Here is a 23,157-nt window from a genome sequence, read left to right on the forward strand (position 1 = left end):
AAAAAAGACCCCTGACAACATTTAATCAAGAGAAAGCGCTCCATCAGCCTGCTGACGTACGACCCATTCAGTGGGAAAACACACCGTGCGCCTACATAATAAAGAGCCCTTTAAAATATCTGCTTGGAACAAGGAGAGAAACATGGAAGATTTCACTCAGCAACTGAATTACGCCCAAACAGAGAGCTGAGCCGGGGAGGAAAGTGACAGCTGCATAATAGATCATGTCAACAGACCGCAGATTCATGCCAGGATAATCCACTCTGGCTGTGGCAGGGAGGCAGGAGGGTTTCAAAGAAGTGGGGGGAAAGAGCTCAGCGTGGGACGGGAGCCTGCTGAGCTACGACAAGGACGCAGGATGAAAAACAAAAAGGGTTTTGAAAAACCGGTCCAGCGCTATAGCAATATCACTTCGATTTATATACTGCTTCACAGTGCTTTTACAGCCCTCTCTAAGCGGTTTACAGAGTCAGCCTATTGCCCCCAACAATCTGGGTCCTCATTTTACCCACCTCAGAAGGACAGAAGGCTGAGTCAACCTTGAGCCTGGTGAGATTTGAACTGCTGAACTGCAGCTAGCAGTCAGCTGAAGTAGCCTGCAGTACTGCACTCTAACCACTGCACCACCTCGGCTTGTTACCTGCTATACAGGTTAACAGAAGGCAAGTCTCTCCTCCATTTTTGAAGTGAGCCAGGAATGGTGACCTCAGCAATGTCCTTTTTTTTCCAAGGACTCTTGAGAGGAGATCAAAGTGATCAAAAGAAAGGATCACCGGCAGACAGCCCAACTGACAGCTCACCAGGCGAATGGCTGGTTTCAAACAGGTTGTTTGTTCGCAGGGGTGTCTAACCTTGGCCACTTTTAAGAGTTGTGGACTTCAACTCCCAGGATTCCCCAGCCAGCACAGAAGTAGAAGTGGGAGTAGAAGTCCGCAAGTACACTGCAACCGTCATAAATATGAGCCACTTGCCAAGTGTCTGGATTTTGATCACATGACCTTGGGTGTCAGATTCGTGTATGTGCCATTCTTCAGGGGAAAGGGGGATTTTTAATCACTTTCTTTACTTATTGCTTTCTTTCCTATGTATCCTGCATCCTGCAATTTACTGATTTATAATCTTTAGCCTGGCGCCTAAGTGCCCTGGCATTTTTGCACCTTTTGGGGAATATAAGGGGAGGGAGGGCCATGTGGGATTCATCGGGTAACCCTGTTAGGAAATGATAATTACCTAACTTTTTGGGTTGGCAATATATAAACCCTCAATATAGCTTTAAGACTGTATTGCTGTATTGCATCATACTGTGTCCTGATTGGTTAGCTCTGAAGCCAATGTCCTTAAGAGGGAGCTTGAAACATGATTTCTTTCTCTTTGCTGATCATTACTGCTCTTTGCTGTGTTTGCTACTGTTTGCAACTGTTTATTGTGTATGACTACAACAACTGGTAAGAAGACTTCATTATTGGAACATCCCTGGACTATTGTTTTACTATCTACTGCTTTATCTGTGTATGACCTGGACTGTTTATTGGACTGTGCCTTATTACTATTTCCTAAAAGTAAACACAACTCAGTGTATCTGTGTGTTAACTGTGTTTTATTCGTACTTAGTCTCAATCGCTTTCATGTGCACACCCTTGTTACTCAAGGGTTACTCTGCGAATTCCTTAACAAACCCTGCGAAAGTTCCCTTATCTTTTCTCAGAGCGGCCAGTACAATAACATCTTCGCACCTGCGGATTGGCTGAATCCACATTGGACTGTTGGGAGGGGTTCCTAATTCCTTTATTCTAACTGTACGGCCTGAGGGGACCTCAGAGCCTGCTTTCTTTTCGCCCTGCTATCACCCCCTGTTCAATAAAAGGTTCCTTTCGAAATGCCAAGTTTCAAGAGTCTTCACTTTCTTGAATAAGGGAGAGAGGCCGGGCCTTACAGTAGGGCTCCTGCAACAATCCCAAAGTGTGAAAACTGGTCATGTCACTTTTTTCAGCGCTGTTTAACTTGGAACGGTCACTAAGCAAATGGCCGCAAGTCAAGGATTCTACGTAATGGCAACTGTTTGGCATGCCAAGATATGAAATTAGGCTAATGTTTAAAGGTTTGTGATTTTTGGAAAGAAGAATGTTCTTTCCAAAAGAAAAAAGAAAAAAAAAGAGCGGGGGTCGGAACGTGGCGAGGGAGCCAACCTCAACCCACCTCCTCCGTTCTGTCTCTCGGATCTCTCGCTCGCGTTGCCTCTGGCGTTCTCGCTCGCGCTGCTCCTTGATTTTATCAAATGACAGGATGTCTTGCTTCTCTTTGCTCTCCGACTTGCGGTCCTGGCTTTTGGTGCTCTGCAGTGAAGCAGAAAAGAAGGTGGCTAGAGTAGCCATGTAGCGCATGCGTTTTTTACTCTCGGGGCCTTCAACGCCCAAGCACTGCAGGTTCAAGAGGGATGGGAGGCAGCGAGGAGCTGGATCCCCAAGTGGGAAGGAGGGTGTCCCAGAGGAAGATCCAGATATTATGTGTGAGAGAAAGAGGGTAAAGACAGCCCCACCCTAGTAGTCCCAAAGGTGCTTTTTTAGGAGGCCACTAGACTTTCTTGTTGTTTCTTTGAAGATGTTTCACTTCTCATCCAAGAAGCTTCTTCAGCTCTGATTGGATGGTGGGGAATGGAAGGATTTATATTCCTTGCAGACAGCTGGACACTTGCATCCTTTTAGAGGGTCCTTGAAGCACTTGGAGGTTTATCTGTGTCCTCAGGGTCACCTGAGTAGTGCAAATGGTTCCTGTAATCTGCACTTTTTCCTCTGGAAATCCATTCCTAACTCCCACATCATTCCAAGGGTGTTCATCCCAAATTGTACAGCTAAAAGTCTGTGGAGATTGTCAACCATCCAGGTCACGGTTGTCCCAAAAGTGTATTTTCAGGAGGCAATTGGACTTTCTAGTTTTTTCTTTCAAAGATGTTTCTTCAACAAGCTTCTTGGATGAGAAGCAAAATGTCTTCAAAGAAAAAAACAAGAAAGTCCAGTTGCCTCCTGAAAAAACACCTTTGGGGCAACCATGACCTAGAGGACTGAGAATCTCTACAGACCCCTCCCAAGCAGTTCTCAGAGTATATTGTAGATCAGCGGTAGACAACCTTGGCAACTTGTAAGACTTGTAGACTTCAACTCCCACAATTCCCCAGCCAGCCATGCTGGCTAGGGAATTCTGGGAGTTGGAAGTCCACAAATCTTAAGAGATTGGACACCCTTGTTTGTAGATGTAGAATAGAGGCTTCAGTCTAGCAAGAATTTGCCCAGAGGCATGAAACAATAAAAAATTCGGCTTGGAAGAATGACCACGTGCTATTCTTGGTTTGGAGCCTGACGCTCAGTGCCTTTCAGCATTTATAGAGGAGCTGCCCAAATCCTATGGGGTAAAATCCATCGGTGGTGCTCCCATAATTCATGAAGGCAGTAAACATAGGGTTCATGACTGCTCCCTGGCCCTCCGCTGGCCTCCCTGCTCAAAATGAGCAGCCCACTTTAGATGGGGTGACCTTCACATTTTGGTGGACTCCCATAATCTGGAGCCAAGAAAACCAGTCCTGGAATTATGGCCTATCCCAACTGCTCTGGCAGAAGGGGCATGATCCGGATCCCGTCTGCCAAGGAATTGCAGCTGGTGGAGTCCAGAAGGGCCTTTTCTGCTATGGCTCCCATCCTCTGGAATATCGTGCCCCCCCCCATGAGATTCACCCTACCCCCTTTTAAGAGCCTTAAAACCTTTGGCAATTAGCCTGGGGCCCTTATAGGGACATTTTGAAGGTGGTTAGTAGCCTAGTGCAATAACTCACCTCCATCCCATCTATGCATTAGTTCGTTTTATCCATTTTAATGGTAATGGCAAAGTTTGATCTATCTGTCTGTCTGTCTAATAAAGGTGAATATTTGTAGCTCAGGGTTGACATAGAGGGTTCCTTGGTACTCTCTGAGCTTGCTTGTTTTCTTGACCCAAACTAGATAATGATCCAACTAAGGACCATCATCAGTGCCAGAAAAGAGCAAATCCCACATTCCCTTTTAACACTGATGATGTTACCTAGTTTGGATAATGAAACGTCTGCAAGAAAACAAGCAAGCTCAGAGAGTGTCAAGGACCACTTATCCGTCTCTCCGTCCATCCATCCATCCATCTATCTGATTTCTATAGCCGCCCATCTCAGCAAGTGACTCCGGGCAGCTCACAATTCAAAAACATATATTAGCTTTTAATGTCTGACCTTTTAATCCTGTAATTGTTTTATTTTATTTATCTATTTATTTATTTATTTATTTATTTACTTAGTAAACTTATGTGCCACCCATCTTGCCTAAGGGCAACTCTAGGCAGCTTACAATCAATACAAATGATAAAACATTATAGTAATATTAATGCCAACATTGACTTTTAAAATTAACCAAGATGGCAAAGAAGGGAGGAAGATGCATGTGGGAGGAGGTGGGAGCCTATTTTAGGTTTATCTTAATTACGACACTGTCGCTTGGTAGAGACAGACAAATTTAATAAGTAAATAAATATATTATCATTTCACCAGTTTTGATGGAAATCTACTTCCCTGCCTCAGCTTAAAAAGCAGAATTATAATAAACGATGCTTGAAAAGTTAACCTCTGGACCCAAATTTCATCAGCTAGGAAGGCTGAAATAATGGACGTGGTCTTGACCCTTTCCAGCTTGTCTTGTTTCACAGACCAGAAGTAAAACCAAAGACTTACTCTCTCTTTGGAGGTGGATGCGGTTTTCACGCTAATCACCGGCTCCCCTTTGGATTTATCCATAACAACTGTCCGCTCGGTTCCTCGGCTTCCTAGAGTGGCACAAAATGATACCGTGTTTCTCAACTTTTCAGATGACAACGTGACAATTTCAGTTTCCAGAAATTCATGCATTTGTGGACTTCGCTGGCTGGGGAATTCTGGGAACTGAAGGCCCGGCATTTTGAAGTTGCCGAGCTTGAGAAACGCTACCCAAGGAGACACCTTGGATCTCCAGAAGTGTCCATCAGGCAGATCAAAGATTTCAAATGCAGAAGAACACATTAGAATAGAATAACAGGGTTGGAAGGGAACCTTGGAGGTCTTCTAGTCCAACCCCCTGCTTAGGCAGGAAACCCTATACCATTTCAGACAAATGGTTATCCAATCTCTTCTTAAAAACTTCCAGTGTCCACAAGTTCTGGAGGCAAGTTGTTCCACTGATTAATTGTTCTAACTGTCAGGAATTTTCTCCTTAGTTCTAGGTTGTCTCTCTCTTTAATTAGTTTTCATCCATTGCTTCTTCTCCTGCCCTCAGGTGCTTTGGAGAATAGCTTGACCCTTTGTTTTCCTGTGGCAGCCCCTGAGATTTTGGAACACTGCTATCATGTCACACCTGGTTCTGCTACCATGTCACACCTTTTCATTAAACTAGACATACCCAATTCCAGCAACCGTCCTTTATATGTTTTAGCCTCCAGTCCCCTAATCATCTTTGTTGCTCTTCCCTTCACTCTTTCCAGAGTCTCCACATCTTTTTTACATCGTGGCGACCAAAACTGGATGCTGGTTTCCAAGGGTGGCCTCACCAAGGCACAAAGTGGTATCAACACTTCTCGATTCTATCCGTTTATTTTATCTGTCTAGAACTGTATCGGCTTTTTTGGCAGCTGCAGCACACAGCTGGCTCATATTTAAATGACTGTCCACTAGGACATTCACATGAAGGAATCAGCTCACCATCAGCCCTGAAACCATATTCCACCGAAAGTTTTCATTACCTGATTTAACAGATCGCGAACGTCCAGATGACCCATTTTTCTGTTCTTCTGTTCCTTTATCTTTCTTTTCATCTCCGCTCTCTTCCACTCTTTGAGGGTCTTCATTCTTGTCAGTTTTTTCTTCCTTAAGGTTGAGAGACCTACAAACAGATCAAAACAGCAGCTGAAGCTCTCTCTGTCGTGCATCGTAAATTGAAATTCATCACTTTGATCTCAGGAGGAAAAGAGCACCAGGTGATGACTTGCCAAAGTACAGTAAAGGTGGCGTTCAGATCTAAATCTGAAAAACAGCACGAAGGATACCAACCCAATCTCCCTCATACAAGTAGTCCTCAACTTACGACCACAACTGAGCCCAGAAGTTCTGTTGCTAAGTGAGTTTTATACCATTTTACCATCTTTCTTGCCACAATTGTTAAGTGATTCAACTGCAGTTAAGTTAGTAACACATTTGTTAAAGTGAATCTAGTTTCCCCATTGACTTTACTTGGCAGAAGGTCACAAAAGGGAATCACGTGGACAGTGCAACCGTCATTAATATGAGTCAGTAGCCAAGTGTCTAAATTTTGATCACATGACCTTGGGGTTGCTGCGACAGTCTTAAGTGTGGAAAATGGTCATAAGTCACTTTTTTCAGTGCCGCTGTAACTCTGAATGGTCACTAAATGAACTGTTGTAAGTCAAAGTTACAACTGCACTGAAAAAAAGTGACTTATGACTGTTTTTCACAGTTACGACCGTTGCACCATCCCCAAGGTCACATGCCATCAAAATTCAGAGGCTTGGCAACTGATTCATAGTTAAGACAGTCGCAATATCCCAGGGTCACATGATCCCCTTTCGCGACCTTCCGACAAGCAAAGTCAATGGGGGAAGCCAGATTCACATGACCACCGGATTACTAATTTATCAACTGCAGTGATTCACTTAACAACAGAGGCAAGAAAGGTTGTAAAATGGGGCAAAACTCACTTAACAAATGTCTCGCTTAACAATAGAAATTTTGGGCTCAGTTGTGGTCCTAAGTCGAGGACTACTTGTAATGCGGCCCAATTCCAGTTTATCCCCGTGGCCTTACTGACAAAGCCTGGTTAGCACCTTAAAACCATAACCGTTTGAACAAGCCGAGATGAAAAGGCTGGCTCTCTTTAGAAGAGAGCCGCCTGAACGATGAAGCAAAAACAGTCCTGGTTTATTACTTTTCTGATTTGGAGTCGGAAGAATGCCGCCTGTCTTTTTCCTTCTTGCTTTCACTTTCTTTCTTCTCGGGTAACGGTTTTTTCCCAGCAGGTTCATTTTTGGCCTGGAATCAGACAAGGAAAAGGAGTGAGAAGAGCGGGAGAAAAATCAAACGGCAAGCAACCCTCCCTGTTCTGAATCGCAAGCAGGATGAGGCGGGGGAAAAGAAAAGCACAGTGCAATCATCTCCAAATGTTCCATAAGGAAAATCAAACATAAGAGGTGGAGGAATAGGGGAAGGTTTAAATTCTTCTCCGGGATGTTTCCTTTGATCTTAATGTGTGCTAAAATGTATGCAGAATAATTTAGCAGACTGTGGGGGGTCCTTGGTGCTCTCTAAACTAGGTTGTTTTCCTGCAGATGTTTCGTGACCCAACTAGGTAACACCATCAGTGTTAAAAGGGAGCGTTGAGATTCGCTCTCTTCTGGCACTGATGATGTTGATCCCTACTTGGATCATGAAACGACTGCAAGAAAACAACCAAGCTTAGACAGCACAAAGAACACTCCCCCACTCCTCCTCTCCACGAACCCCACTCCCTTTTAGCACTGATGTTACCTAGCTGGGTCATGAAAACATCTGCAAAAATACAATAACCCTGAGCTACAAATATTCTCTTTATCAACAATTCAGCAGAGTAACATTTCACCAATATTCTGCTGGTAGGGCTGGATCAAAGTAATCACTTAGACCAGTCTTCCTCAACCTGATGACCTCCAGATAGGTTGGGACCAACACTCCCAGAGTTCCTCATTGGCATAACAGAGAGAATTCTGGGAATTGAAGTCCCAAAGAATCTGAAAGATCTCAGGTAGGGAAGACTATTTTGTTGTGGCTGGTTAAGAAGTCATCACCGGCTTCATATGCTATCTAGGGCTGATGGACCCATTTCTGGACCTTCCAGTCTCTTTCCTATTACTGCCATCTTATCTACTGCATGTCCCTTTCCTGGCTGGGACTGATGTTGGTTCCTCTCCTGGATGGGAATAAAGTAAGTCCTCGACTTACAACAGTTCATTTAGTGACTGTTCAGTTACAACAGCACTGAAAAAAGTGACGTATGACCATTTTTCACACTTACGACGGTTACGGCATCCCCATGGTCATGCAATCTAAGTTCAGATGCTTGGCAGCTGACTCATATTTATGACTGCAGCGTCCCCAGGTCACGTGATCAACTTTTGCGACCTTCTGACGAGCAAAGTCAGTGGGGATGCCATATTCACTTAACAACCGGGTTACCAATTTAATCGCTGCAGCGATTCCCTTAACAACTGTGGCAAGAAAGGTCGCAAACTGGGGCAAGATTCACTTAACCAACGTCTCCCTTTAAGCAGCAAAAATGTTGGGCTCAATTACGGTCGTAAGTCGAGAACGACTTGCGCATTTGGATTTCATCGCTGATGAAAACACTCACTCTTTCCACAGAAATCATCTTCCCGTGCAGCTCTGTCCTGTGGAGGTGGCTGATGCACTTGGTGGCTTCCTCAGACGAAGCCATGGTGACGAAGCCATAACAACGGGCCCCGGGGCTGCGGGCGTTTGTGACTACTTTTGCACCTACCACCTTCAATGAGAGAGAAATGAAGAAGAAGATGAGAAATGGGTTTACACATCTAAACACTACTAGCTGTTGTTTGTTTGTTTGTTACCTTCTGGGAGATAGCAATAGCACTTAGATGTATATACCGCTTCATACGTGCTTTGCAGCCCTCTTAAGCGGTTTAGAGACAGCCTCTTGCCCTTTCAATAATCTGGGTCCTCATTTTACCGACCTAGGAAGGATGGACGGCTGAGATGGACGCCGAGGTGGCGCAGTGGTTAGAGTGCAGTACTGCAGCTACTTCAGCTGACTGCTAGTTCAGCAGATCAGTGGATCAAATCTCACCGGCTCAAGGTCGACTCAGCCTTCCATCCTTCCGAGGTGGGTAAAATGAGGACCCAGATTGTTGGGGGCAATTAATTTCATTTCATTTTTTCATTTTATTTGATTTATATACCGCCCTACTCCCGAAGGACTCAGGGCGGTGAACAGGCACAAGATAAAACACATAGAATACAAAAATTTAAGAGCAGAAGTAAAATCGAATTAAATCAGTTTAGCCTAAGACAAATTTAAAACCCCAGGTTAAGAACAAATTAAAATTTACATTAAAATATGCTATTTAGTATACTGTCTTTGGTGTAAGCCACCCAGAGTCCTCGGAGAGTGGGCAGCATAGAAATATGAATAATTTAAAAAAAAATCAACCTTGAGCCGGTCAGGATCGAACTGCCAAATTGCTGGCAACCGGCAGTCAGCAGAAGTAGCCTGCAATAACCACTGCGCCACCACGGCTCACGGAGATTTAACATGTAAATGAAGACTCAATCATCCAGGCCAAAAGTATCTAAAAAAGGTGATGTAACCTTTTTAGATAGGTTCTGGGAGAAGGCTTCACAGTATCCAAAGCAGAATAGTTAGATTCTGTAATAGCTTTGTACCATATAGTATCAACTTTGTTAACTCTCGGGACTCTTTTTTCCGCTACGTATTCTTAATCAGGGGTGTCCAACATTGGCAACTTTAAGACTTGTGGACTTCAATTCCCAGAATTCCTCAATCAGCCATGCTGGCTGGGGAATTCTGGAAGTTGAGGTCCACAAACCTTAAAGTTGCTGAGGTTGGAGACTTTTGTTCTAAATGGTCTGTGATTAATATATTTGTGTATGTATGTAGGCATGTGTCTGTGTGTGTGTGTGTGATGGCATGTATAGGTATGGATATGTATGTATGTTTGTTTGTTTGTTTTGAGAGCAGGCATCACAATTTCATTTTTTAATGTATGCCAGTGTGTTCACAGAAAAAAGTGACCATAAAGGTTATCTTATCTTTATTTAGCCATGGCTTATTAACTAAACCATGACAATCAACTAGGCTTTAAATCAGTGGTGAAATCCAATTTTTTTTTTACTACCGGTTCTGTGGCCGTGGCTTGGTGGCCGTGGCTTGATGGGCATGGCAGAGGAAGGATATTGCAAAATCTCCAATCCCACCCCACCCCACTCTGGGGCCAGCCAGAGGTGGTATTTGCCGGTTCTCCGAACTACTCAAAATTTCCGCTACCGGTTCTCCAGAACCTGTCAGAACCTGCTGGATTTCACCCCTGCTTTAAATCCTGTTTTCTAAGCCATAACCCATTCAGTGTGTTGTGTTTACTCCATACAGCAAGTCACATTATGGCTTTGTATCATGTGTGGAGCCATCCACTGCTTGTAGACATTTGTGGCTGTTCAGTCGCTAAGTCGTGTCCAATTCTTCAGAACTCCATGGACCCAGTAGTGGGATTCAAATCCTGGCGCTACCGGTTTGCTATTGGGAGCACGTGGGCGCACACGCTCGCTGAGCGCGCAATGCTTATGCACATGCGCAGAGCGTTTTTGATGACGTGTGGGTAGGTGGACGGAGCCTCCCGCCGCCACCACTACCGGTTCGCCCGAACCGGGGTGAATCGATAGCAACCCACCCCTGCCATGGACCATAGCACACATACCCGCCCCCCAAAAAATATTAAAAAGTATTTTATTGGCAAACTTTACAATTGACAGGAAGGACACTTTTTTTTTGACCTCTTGATGCCCCCTGTATGTTAGATAATAAATCTTGTAATTCCTTCTTGGTTTTGTAGCATGGAATTTGGAGTTCAATGACTGAATTAGATTAACTGGTTAACTTCTCAGGACACAATTTGCAAGGGAGTAACTTTGCAAGTATCACATAAATCTGTCAGTGAGCATCCTTCTGTACCAAAGGCAGATGAATAATACCCCCCCAAAAAACCACACTTAAATAAAAATATGGAGCAACAGTGGCCAAAAACAACCCTTATGTAAGGTCCTCTTTTTTCTCTTCCCAAATTTAAAATTATTACTTTAATCAAAACTTTTATCTGGCAATATTGAGCTGACAAAAAGCTTTAGCATACCATTTTACTTCTAGTCACCTGCCAATATGACATCTCTAATAAAATGGAACTTTGAGGAACTTCTAGCCTCTGAGTCTTCTTTCGTTGGGGGTGTTACTTGGAACCCTGACACCTACCTTGCCATATTTGCTAAACAGGTTCTTCAGATCAGTCGCTCTGGTTGAAGAGGAAAGACCACTGACCCACAGATTTCTGCCAGAGCTAGGAGTGGAGCGACCTATATTTGGGGGTGGGGGAGGGAGGGGAGAGGAGAGGAGAGGAGACATCAAACATGACAACGCACTCTGGGTTGAAAAATCCCTCCCAAATATTTAAGCAGATTTCCACACACGCACTTCACGGTCTGTTTCTATTGCTCCCCTCTGGGAGGAGGTTTTGAAGTATTTCGAACAGGACTACCAGATTCTGTAACAGTTTTGTTCCCTAGGCCATCTGTCTGGTAAACTCTCAGGATTCCTTTTTCTCATCATGTACATGTACACATCCGAACTGGACTGTGGTGTTTCTGTGTGTCATAATTGTGTGTGTATGTGGATATATGCATAATGGTTATCTTTTGAGAACTGAATGCAATGAAATTTCATTTTAATGTATGCTGATTAGTGTATATTTAAAGTGACTATTAATAAAGTTCTATTCCTATTCTATCCTATTCTATTTTATCCCATCCCATCCCTGTTCCTATCCCTAATTCTATTCTAGTTTTGTTCTATTCATCATTTTTAAGGACCTTTTAACTTCAAATGGTCCCTAAACGAATGGTTGCAAGTTGAGGACTACCTGTAGCTATATGCATATATATATGGTCATAAACCTACCCTTCTCATCTTTGGAAGCACTTTTAGCCTCTGCATCCTCATTTGAGCTAAAGGCGAGAAAGAAAAAAAAGATAAGAACATTATTCAACCAGAAAAAAGCCATCTGGAAAATGAACAGGCATGACAATGGGTACTATGATCAAATACCTACCAGAGAAAAACCAAAAAGAAAAAAGAATTGACCTTGACTAGGGAAGGGGCACAGTGGGTCTTTTTTTAAAAAAAAAATAAAAAATAAAAACCCCAAAGGAAAGTCTCCGTTGACCACCAGAGAACTAACTGCTAATCAGGAATACAAAGTTAAGAATGCAACCTTTTGGAAGATGGAGATGATTATATATATATATATGTATAAATAGATAGATAGATAGATATCTTTAAATGCTTTAAGAAAAAAAAGAACAGCCAAACGTTCTCCTACGGAAACAAACTGTGTAAAGACAACTTAAAAAAAAAAAGAGAAAATCTACGTCGAAGGATAAGCTATCGTCTCGTTGGGGCCCTCAGCAGTGGGGGAGGGGGGTTTCACTGGAAGGCATCACAGCACATTTTTGGCATTCATAAATAACCAACGGGCGAGAAAAAAAGACAGCATCTGGTCTAAAACGGAGAGAAACAAACCTCGTGTTCTGATCACCACCCTCTGGGGCAGAGGACTCTCTAGTGGAAGAGGGCTCCTCCTCAACATTAGCCTTCACTTCCATCTTCTCGGCCTCTGGACTAACCACTTGAGGACCTGTGTCCGATTCCGCGGTTTCCTCACTACTGGCTTCCAGAGTTTGGGCTTCTTTGCTACTCTCACCACCTCCACCTCCACCTCCACTCCTGCTCTCTACCGCTAAAGAGTCCGAGTCCGGTTTGGCTTCCTCAACTGTCTGCTCGCTCGGCTCCCTTTTGGCTACCACTAAGAGCTTTGCATCATCCTGCTGGTTCTTGGCCTCAGCTGGGCCTGATTGGCTGTCTGTATCTACAAGGTCTTCGTCCGAGTGGGTGGGAGAGGCGGCGGCCAACATGTCTTCTTCTTCTCCTCCTCCTTCTTCTTCTTCTTCCTCCTCCTCCTCCTCCTCCTCCTCCTCCACGGCTTCCTGTTTGCCCGGCCATGAATTATTCGTTTCCTGCGCCTGCTCAGCTTCGGAAGTGTCTTCTTTAAGGGGCTCAGATTTACAAGTGTCACCCAAAATGTCGAGCACTTTCTCATTTTCTATGGATTTAACAGGAATAGAATGGCACAAGGTTTAATCACCAGGGAAACATAGCAAAGACAAATGCCGGACGGGCATGGCTGCCCGACTAACACCAAGAGCGTAGGGCTTAAAGGCTAACACAGAGATTGGAAAACCCTCTGGGCCAACCACATTCACACGCCTTAAAACCAACTGCAGTCTAACATGGCTATCAGAGCAGGGCCTGAAAGAGAGAAGGAAGAATAACCTTTATGCACAACGCTTCCCGGCGTGATCCTTGGCTGTCTTCACACAACTGCGACGCCTTTCCAATTCTTGCCGAGACTGGCTTCCAAGCGCGGCGGTGTGGTGTGCTTGTGCGGACGGGGATCAGTGCTTTTCGACGGTTCGGCTTGCGGATTTTACCAATATTCTTTTAAGGCGACTAAGTCCACATGTGAACAACTTCGGAAGTGGTTCGAAATACGTTTGGAGTCCAGAAAGCAAAGCGGAAGGCCTTCCGTGACCTTCCGTCTTCAAGTCTTCGCGTAGCCACTTAAAAAGATTTGATCCCTGCTTTGACATTATTCAACTGCACCTCTCTAGCCAAAGCTACCGTCCCAAAGCCCTGAGCGATATCACAGGATCTGCTTGGCACGTCTTAACGGCTCCTTTATATGCGGGGCCCGGCCTGCTCCCCGGTGAAGGGATCTTAAGCAAAATTATCATCTCAGAAGTCTGATGATTATTGTGCGATAAGAATCGAAGGTGCTCCCGCAGATCTGGTGATATGGCCAGATTTCCAATCTCTGTGGCTTTTCCTTTGGAGGCGTTCTGGACCGTGCACCAAGTTAGAATAATGGACTACAGCTACTTATGGGATAAAAACCAAAGAGAGAGTAACTAAAGGGACTGGTGTGCAAGACCTAGTGGAAAATGCACAGGAGGGGCAGAAGGTTTTTGAAATACAGTACCTGATTCCAAAGGAAACTCGTCAAGCTCCTATTAAGAATCACAAAAAAAAAGGAGGGGTGTCAGGGCTCATCTGGCACATGGGATTATTCGATTATTTATATTTTTGTATCTTACCCACCTAGTCTTCTGTTGCAGGACCCTTGGTGCTCTCTGAGCTTGGTGGTTTTCTTGCAGACATTTGATTACCAAACTAGATAACGTCATCAGTGACAGAAGGGAGATACCCCCCCATTCCCTTCCAGCACTGATGATGTTACCTAATTGGGCAATGAAACATCTGCAAAAAAACCACCAAGCTCAGAGAGCACCAAAGAATCTGCAACAGAAGACTAGGAGGTTAAAGTTACCAAGGACCTCACAGTTCAACCCTGAGCTACTAATACAGGTAGTCCTCGACTTACGGCCATAATTCAGCCCCAAATTTCTGTTGCTAAGCAAGACAGTTGTTAAGTGAATCACTGCAGTGGCTCAGTTTAGTAACATGGGTGTTCAGTAAATCTGGCTTCCCCAGTGATTTCGCTTATCAGAAAGTAGCAAAAGGGGATCATGTGACCCTGAGACACTGCAACTGTCATAAATATGAACCAAGTGTGTGAATGTTGACCATGTGACCATGGGGATGCTGCAATAGTTGTAAGTATGAAAAACGGTTATGAGTCGTTTTTTTCAGGGATGTTGTCACTTTGAACAGTCACTAAATGAACTGTCAATTGAGGACTACCTGTAGGTAAAATTAGTCTCCTGATTTTAATCCCTGCCTTCATACTAATTCAGTGATGGCCTGGAGGCAGAAGTTACATCTCTCAGCTTGAGTGCGATGCTTACCCTGGCTCCAGGGTTGGGTTCTAAATTTTTTTACTACCGGTTCTGTGGGCATGGCTTATTTTATGGGTGTGGCTTGGAGGTCATGTGACTAGGTGGGCGTGGCTAGCTGGTCAGAGTCATTTCTGGAAGGTCCTCACACTTACGACCAGTCCTCACACTTACGACCCGATTCATTTGTTTGCTTTTAACACTGATCAGCTGTAGGACGGCCCTTTGAAGCCCCGCGGCAAGAGTTTAAACAGTTTTTTTCCCTCTAGTCATCAGCTGGGACTCAGGAGGCAGCAATAGATTGGGGGTGGGACCAAATAAAAGGTAAGAATAACGTGGGGGGGGGGGGGGAAGAACCGGTGACGTCATATCATCACCGCTACTGGCTCAGCCGAACCGGACTGAACCGGGAGAACCCACCACTGCCTGACTCACCATTTTCCTTCTACACCAGGGGTCCCCCAACCCCCGGTCCGTGGACGGGCACCGGGGTGTGGCATGCCAGAAACCGGGTTGTGCAAACAAGCAAAGCCCCATCCGTGGGATGCAGGCAACACGTGAAACTACGCCCCCTCCGGTCCATGGAAAAACCTCCCCCCACGGAAACCGGTCCCTGGTGGCCAAAAGGTTGGGGGGGGAGGGGCCTCTGTTCTACACGACAACGTCAATAAATGGTATTTGCAAGTCATCCTCCTATAGTTATGACCATCGTACTATGTTTGACATCCAGCTCACAATCATGATGGCTGTTGCACCTTTCAGTCACATGACTGCGACCTTCCCAGCCAGCTTCCGAAAAGCCAAGTCGATTGGGGAAGCCAGGTTTGCTTAATGACTGAGCGATTCCCTTAACAACCAGATGATTCGCTTAACAACATGGTAAAAATGGTGGTAAAACCAGGTCTGGTCACGTGATCACTCGCTGAATGACATCGCATAGCAACCAAATCCCAATTGCACTCGTAAGTGGAGTATTGCTTTAATGAAACCCAAACATTTTTTGCTATTGGCTACTTAATTTCAAGGTTGCTTTTTGATAACTTGCAAGTCAAAAGAATTGTTTGGGGCACCGGGAAATGTTTCTGTCAAGGAGGCTATGAAGATTTCTGAATACAGGTTGTCCTCAATTTATAACCGTTCGTTTAGTGACCGTTCAAAGTTACAACAGCACCGAAAAAGGGGACTTAGGACCGTTTTTCACACTTACGACCGTTGCAACATCCCCATGGTCATGTGAACAAAATTCGGATGCTTGGTAACTCATAGTTATGACGGGTGCAGTGTCCCGGGGTCATGTGATCACGCTTTGTGACCTTCTGACAAGCAAAGTCAATGGGGAAGACAGATACACTTAACAACCGGGTTACTAATTTATAAGCTGTGGTAATTCACTTAACAACGGTGGCAAGAGAGATTGTAAAATGGGGCAACGCTCACTTAACAACAGGAATTTTGGGCTCAATTGTGGTTCTAAGTCGAGGACTGCCTGTACAGGTGCCCAAATACAATTTAAATACATACTCACAATTCTTATTTAGGCAGGAAATTTCCAACGTTTCTTCAATACCCAATTGCAACAGAACTCCAGTTCTGATGTAGAAGTAAAAAAATCTAAATTTTTCTCCAAGGAAAAAATTCCAAACTCATAGCATTGTTGCAAACTCCCAAATATTCCTATAGCCACATTCGTGCCAGGAATGGAGGACAAAGCAGCTAAATCTGATGGAAGCTTGCATAAACCACAGTGTGAACATAACCTGGCTTAGAACATAACACTTTCTTGTTCTAACCAAAAAAAAAAAAAAAAAGCAGTTTTGCAACAGTACAGAATTTTTTTCCCTGTAGGAAGAACAGAGAACTGAAAAACAGCGTCAAACCTCTTTGCTTATATTATTAACTTCTTTCTAAAGTTCAAATACCTTCAGGCTTGCAAAATCAGCAGATGATAGATCTATGGTGTTACTAGCCTCTTCAGTCTCTTCCTGAAAGAGATTTAAAAAAAAAAAAATCATCACATTTCCCGAAAAGCTCGACATTCTTTCACTAATGTCAGGCCCAGAAATCGGTCGCTCTCTCCTCGATCCATTATCCCCCCCCACAAACATGATTTGGTAGCCACCACACAAATCTGCTCACTTTCTCAAATAATAAATATATAAAATAAATGGAGCGGAAAAGAAATAAAACATGATGGGACAAAATGAGAACTGTCTTTTGATGGGGATGCTTCAATGGTTGATGCTGTCGTTTTCCTTTTGCATTCCTACCAGGTTTCAAACTGTCTGGGAATCAGAGATCCTAGGCCAGGCCAATCACGATTGCTGGAACTTACAGAATCCACCATCCTTAGTGAACGTGAGGCTGGAAACAGGATCTCTATCATTTTTATACAGGTTGGATTGCCGTTTATACAAGCCAAAAGCAACAAGGCAACACGCCAAACGCTCAAAAGCATGCCAACAGCTCAGAGACTTGAGTCGCGAAACACATCAGAAACACGCATGGAGATATCTGTTGGTTTGGCCTGATCTAGAAACGATAAGCCAAACACCACCAACAGGGATACACATCCCTGTGTATATACAGGAAGTCCTCGACTTAAAACAGTTAATTTAATGACCATTCAAAGTTACAACCAGCACTGGAAAAAGGTGACTTATGGCCATTTTTCATAGTTACGACCTTTGCGGCAACCACGTGATCGAAATTCCAACCCTTGGCAGACAGGTTCTCACTTACGACGGTTGCAGTGCCTTGGGGGTCATGTGTTCAGCATCTGCAACCTTCTGACAAGCAAAGCCAAGAGGGGAAGCCACGTTCACTTAACGACGGTGTTACTTAACTTCACGGCTGCCGTGATTCGCTTAACGAATGTGGCAAGGTGTACAATGGGGCAAAAATCCATTGAACCAACGTCTCGCTTAACAAGAGAAAATTGGGGCTCCATTGTGGTCGTTAAGTCGAGGACTGCCTGTCCTGGATTTTGGATCCTAAAGCCGAAACAGCACAGGCAGTCAAGCTTCCTCTTGCAGAAGCGGCATCTTTTCCCGAGTTCATCCAGTAGCCTAACCTCAGGCGACCTTCTTACCGATTCACCAAGAGGTGTGGCGCACCCAGCCACCCACATGCCAAAATCTGTCTCAAAGGTGCTTCCCCACCCCCCCCAAGAGGCAACTGGACTTTCTGGTTTTTCTTTTGCTTCTCATTCAAGAAGCTTCTTCAGCTCTGCGTGAAAAAGCACCTTGGAGACAACCATGATCTGGATGACTGAGAATCTCACTAAATGTCTCCATAAATGGCACAACAGAGGAGAAAAAACCCATCAGGCCTAGATCCAGCAGTCCGTCTGCATTTAAAAGATTAAAGTCCATTATTTTGAAAACAACTAAGTCCACATTTCAGACAGAGAGGACAGCTGGTTTGAAAGAGGAGTCAAAGGAGCCATCTATGTCAAAATTGAACAGCCCTCTCTCAACGGAGGGGGAGGGATACGACATCATCTATCTCCAGTCTACAACACAGTCCTTTCAGCAGTTCCAAGGAGGCTCCACACCCATTTGCACCACTCAGGTGACCCTGAGGACATAGATTAAACCTCCAAGTGGCCTCAACGACTCTCTAAAAGGATGCAAGTGTCCAGCTGTCTGCAAGGAATACAAATCCTTCCATTCCCCACCATCCAGTCAGAGCTGAAAAAGCTTCTTGGATGAGAAGTGAAACGTCTTCAAAGAAAAAAAACAAGAAAGTCCAGTTGCCTCTTGAAAAAAAGCATCCTTGGGAGAATGTCCATCAACTCCGAAATCTGTTGGTGGCTTCAGCTCTGAAGCGCAGTCCAGCCCTACGTAACGCCCCTTGATTGTGAAAATATCTTAAGCAAATTGCTGCTTGCCTTCTGCTTGCTAACCTGGAGCGGGAAGGCGGGAGAGCCGAGTTGGAAAAGAACGCACCTAATTGCAGCCCTTCGTATCCAACGTTAAGAGAGATTTATTAACTTGCAACAACAGGGCCTCAGGGACTTGTTCCCGCCCAGCGTGTTCGATGGCCCAGCCATCCGTGGAAGTCTTCTCCATGAAGTGGGCCCCTATTTTCTTACATCTGCCCAGAGGACAAGATTGCATGCAGGTACGCCTCGACTTAAAACCGTTCACTTGGTAACTGTTCAGTTACAGCGGTGCTTAAAAAAGGGCCTTGGGACCATTGCGTGGCAGCATTTCCCCCAAGGTCACATGATCAAAACTCAAAAGACGCTTAGCAACTGACTCGTATTTATGACCCGTGGCAGCGTCCCGGGGTCATGTGATCCCCTTTTGAGACCTTCTGACTGGCGAAGTCAAAGGGGAAGCCAGATTCACTTAACCACGTGACTGACTCAACCCCTGCGGCGATTCGCTTCCCAACTGTGGCGAGAAAGGTCGCCAAATTGGGGCAAAACTCACTTAGCAAATGTCTCCCTTAGCAACATACATTGGGGGCTCAATTGTGGTTGTAAGTCGAGGACTGCCTGTATAAGGAGCTGAAGGAAGAAAGGAGAATCGGGGCATTATCTGTTAGCCCAGGACAGCCAGTTTCTCTTAACAGTCGTTCATTTTGGTGCATTTTCAAGCTTTCTGACTAAGGCAGTATTTCTCAACATTGGAGACTTTAGGACCGTGATGGTGAACCTATGGGCACGCAAGCATTTCCCTAGCTCAGCTCCAGCGCACATGCATGTGCCGGCCAGCTGATTTTCAGGCCTTTCGGTCCCACTGGAAGTCGGAAAACGGGCCGTTTCGGCTTCTGGAGGGCCTCTGGGGGTGGGGGGAGAAGCCATTTTCGCCCTCCCCAGGCTCCAAGAAAGCCTCTGGAGCCTGGGGAGGGCGAAAAATGGGCTACCGGACTACTGGAGCACTGGGGCGGGGGGGCATTGAATTATGGGTGTGAGCACATGCGTGCGACTCCCCCCCCCCTTGCAATTTGGCACACAATGGCAAAAAGGTTAGACATCACTGCTTTAGCATGTGCGGACTTCAACTCCCAAAGCATGGCTGGCTGGGGAATTCTAGGAGTTGAAGTCCCCACGTCCTAAAGCTACCACGGTTGACAAACACTGAACTGAGGAAACTAAGATAGGGGAGAACCAGGGAAGATTTGAGGCTTTGGATTTATTTATTTTTTTTTGCTTTAAGCCTGGGGATGGCTGTGGCTTTTAGAAAAGGGAGAAGGCTAAGCTTGAAAGCAGGAAAAGTCCTGTTTCAACTGAGACGGGACTCAGGTCTTCGTGAGACACCCTGCTTTGTCACAATTGAGTCCTGTGCTTCTATCACAGGATCAAAAGAACACTAGGGGGGGGGAAAAAGAACATTCTCATAAATTATCCAGAATGCCCAACAGTCCTCATAAAGCTTCCAATTCCCGAATTGTCCAGAAGGCAAGTTTAAAATTCAGGGCTTCAGAAGTCAGCCCAAGTGGGTTTTTCATCAAAATAAAAGTTGGAGGTTATGCTAAAGCGTGATTTGCTTCATCCTTTTTGTGCACTGAATAAAACTATTGGCTAGATTCACACCTAAGTCAAACCTAAATAATTCTTTTCATTGGCAGGGATGGAGGTTTGCAAAGAGGAATTTAAAATCCATTCCACCCTACCCATGACACAAATTTGCATTCAACAGTTCAGGCTGGCTCTTGATCCTTCCCTGCCCCACAATTTCAATCTAGTTAAAAGGCTACAGTCACAGAATTGAACATCCCAATTGCAGGTAGTCCTCAATTTACAACCATTCGTTTAGCAAACCAAAGTTACGATACCGAAAACCGTGATTTACAACTGATTCTCACATGTAATGAGCACAACATCCCCACATGATTAAAATTCGAATACTTGGCAACCGGCATGCATTTTTGATGGTGGGATCATGGGATCACCATTTGTGACCTTCACAGCCATCTTCCAAAAAATAAAGTCAGTGGGGGAGGCCAAATTTGCCTAATGACGGCATGATTCATTTAACAACCAAGGCAAAAGGGTCGTAAAATTGGGCGCCAGTCACTTAACAACCGGCTGGGCTTAGCAATGGAAATTCTGCTCTCAAGTATGGTGGTAAATCGAGGACTACCTGTAAAACAAACATACAGATAGTCCTTGACTTACAATCACAACTGAGCCCAAAATTTGTTGTTAAGTGAGACATTTGTTAAATGAGTTTTGTTCCATTTTACGACCTTTCTTGCCATAGTTGTTAAGTGAATCACTACAGTTGATAAAGTTAATAACCTCTGTTGCTAAGTGAATCTCGCTTCCCCATTGACTTTGCTGGCCAGAAGGTCGCAAAAGGTGATCATATGACCACGGGACGTTGCAACGGTCATAAGTATGTTGCCAAGTGTCTGAACTTTTATCATACAATCATGGGGATGTTGCAAAGTTTGTAACTGTGAAAAATGGTCACAAGTCACTTTTTTCAGTGCCGTTGTAACTTTGAACGGTCACTAAACGAACTGTTGCAAGTCAAGGACTCCCGGTACTTTAGAATCTGTTCACAAATCATTTGCAAAAAAAGCACGTTTAGTAACTGAACTTTCACTCACGTATTATTTTGCCACCACCATTCCAAACCAAAACATTTATTAGTTTTTGAAAACACAACTAATATGGTTGCAAGACCAAGATTTCCCTTCCACTGACTCACGAGTCGCGGCAGTGAGCTAAGCATCCCTATCCACCTTCTTCTACACACATGAAAATGAGTGAATGGAAACACACACAGGGGAGGGGACACGCATGCACGCAGCATTTCATTAATAAAACTTTCTGGGGCTTCTAAACAAAGCATGCACTGAAAAACTAGAAGGGGCAAACAAGAATGCCATGGCTATGGATTCATACACACACACACAGACACGTAAAGGTGGAGGGGATAAGAAGGGAGCTTATTTTTTCAATCCTGGGTCATTTACGTCCTTTCAAGGGGAGGGGAGGAAGAAAACGGAAAAATAAAAAATGAAACGTTTAAAAGGATGGCGAATAAATCTGCTCCCAAAGAAGGTGCATACCATGGCTACTGGTATTTCTCTGGATTCTTCTGGCATGTCTGTTAAGGATAGGGCTGCCTCCATGTTAGCCAGAGCACCTCCTGTCAGCTGCTCTGGAAGTCCTCGCCTTTCTGCATCAGCACTCTCCTTACTGTCAAAGAGGGAGTCAAGTCTACTATCAGCACTGCTATCCTCTCGGCAGTCTACACCACTGCTGTTATCTATGACTGCTTCATCTAACACACTAATATCCATCATGTCAATATCCTGCAAGTTATCCAAACTTGCATCAATATCCTCCTGCAAAAAGAAAAAAAAAAGCCACATATATAATAGTTGCTGGGGTTCCGACGTAGAAGTCTTACGGGGCATCTGGTAGCCTACGTTTGTTCGCAGTACCTGTCCATCTCCGGATTCGTCTTCAAGGCCGTTGTCCTCTACTTCTTCTTCCTCAAGCCTCCGCCCTAAAAAGAACAGAATCCTTGAGCAAACACACACACACACAATTCATTCTATCTATCTATCTATCTATCTCATCATCTCTTTTTAATGATCCCATAATCCCTTGTGGGGTGCAGTCTGGACAACGGAATAGAACTGAGTGATTACTGGCCAGATGCCCTTCCTGTGCCGAGAGAAGTATCTGCCCTCTACCTAGGATCAAACTCACATCCTCCTGATTGTGAGGCGAGAGCTCCACCTCTAGGCCATCGCACCACTCCCATATCTATCTATCTATCTATCTATCTATCTATCTATCTATCTATCTATCTATCTATCATCTACCTACCTACCTACCTACATACTTTATCTATCTACCTACCTACCATCCATCCATCTATCTACTGTATCTATCTACAAGTAGTCCTCAACTTACAACAGTTCATTTAGTTACCGTTCAAAGTTACAACATGTCAGAGTGTTTACAGCGTGACTACAACCCAGGAGCAAAATACAGTACACAGAGGTCTTTCAAACTGTGGTTCATATACAAGACATACATACATACATACATACATACATACATACATACACACACACACACGCTAAGCAAAGCCAGGCAATCAATCAGTTTTCTTCAACTCTACACAGAGGATTACAATGCATATACACGCGACAAGGAGTGTGATACACAAGGAGAGAGAGATGTCCTCAAATGGCCTCCCTTATATAGGCAGCTTCTTAAAGGGCAATAACCCTGATGACTCATCCTCAGTCTTAAAGGGCTGGTCATCTTTAAATCATTACCCTGACACTCCTCCCATTTCAAGGTGAACAGCTGAATGCTTTACCATATTCAGGATGCTCTGTTTCCATTATGGACTTGCCTCCAGCTTCAGTTCCTACTCTCATTGCTACACACGCTACGAGTACATTTACTACTATAACTG

General features: G+C 44.5%; 1 protein-coding gene across 2 annotated transcripts in view; it reads right to left on the reverse strand.

Moving 5' to 3' along the window:
• The window catches only part of LOC117660139 (scaffold attachment factor B1-like), a 47,046-nt gene that overhangs the window by 17,889 nt on the left and 6,000 nt on the right, over nt 1–23,157 (reverse strand). Inside the window, exons 3-14 of one of the 2 annotated variants that reach the window (XM_060686662.2) lie at nt 22,166–22,230; nt 21,788–22,066; nt 16,678–16,740; nt 13,945–13,972; nt 12,429–13,008; nt 11,808–11,854; nt 11,106–11,206; nt 8,442–8,591; nt 6,984–7,087; nt 5,785–5,924; nt 4,745–4,836; nt 2,197–2,333 (exon numbers count right to left, since the gene is read on the reverse strand). In XM_060686662.2, the coding sequence (XP_060542645.2) occupies nt 2,197–2,333; nt 4,745–4,836; nt 5,785–5,924; nt 6,984–7,087; nt 8,442–8,591; nt 11,106–11,206; nt 11,808–11,854; nt 12,429–13,008; nt 13,945–13,972; nt 16,678–16,740; nt 21,788–22,066; nt 22,166–22,230 (1,786 nt within the window). The remainder of the gene's footprint in view (nt 1–2,196; nt 2,334–4,744; nt 4,837–5,784; nt 5,925–6,983; nt 7,088–8,441; nt 8,592–11,105; nt 11,207–11,807; nt 11,855–12,428; nt 13,009–13,944; nt 13,973–16,677; nt 16,741–21,787; nt 22,067–22,165; nt 22,231–23,157) is intronic. The other variant, XM_060686664.2, reaches the window with a different exon arrangement.

This window comes from Pantherophis guttatus, chromosome 1, assembly GCF_059756535.1.
Source record: "Pantherophis guttatus breed Tessera chromosome 1, ASM5975653v1, whole genome shotgun sequence".
NCBI classification, from domain to species: Eukaryota; Metazoa; Chordata; class Lepidosauria; order Squamata; family Colubridae; genus Pantherophis; species Pantherophis guttatus.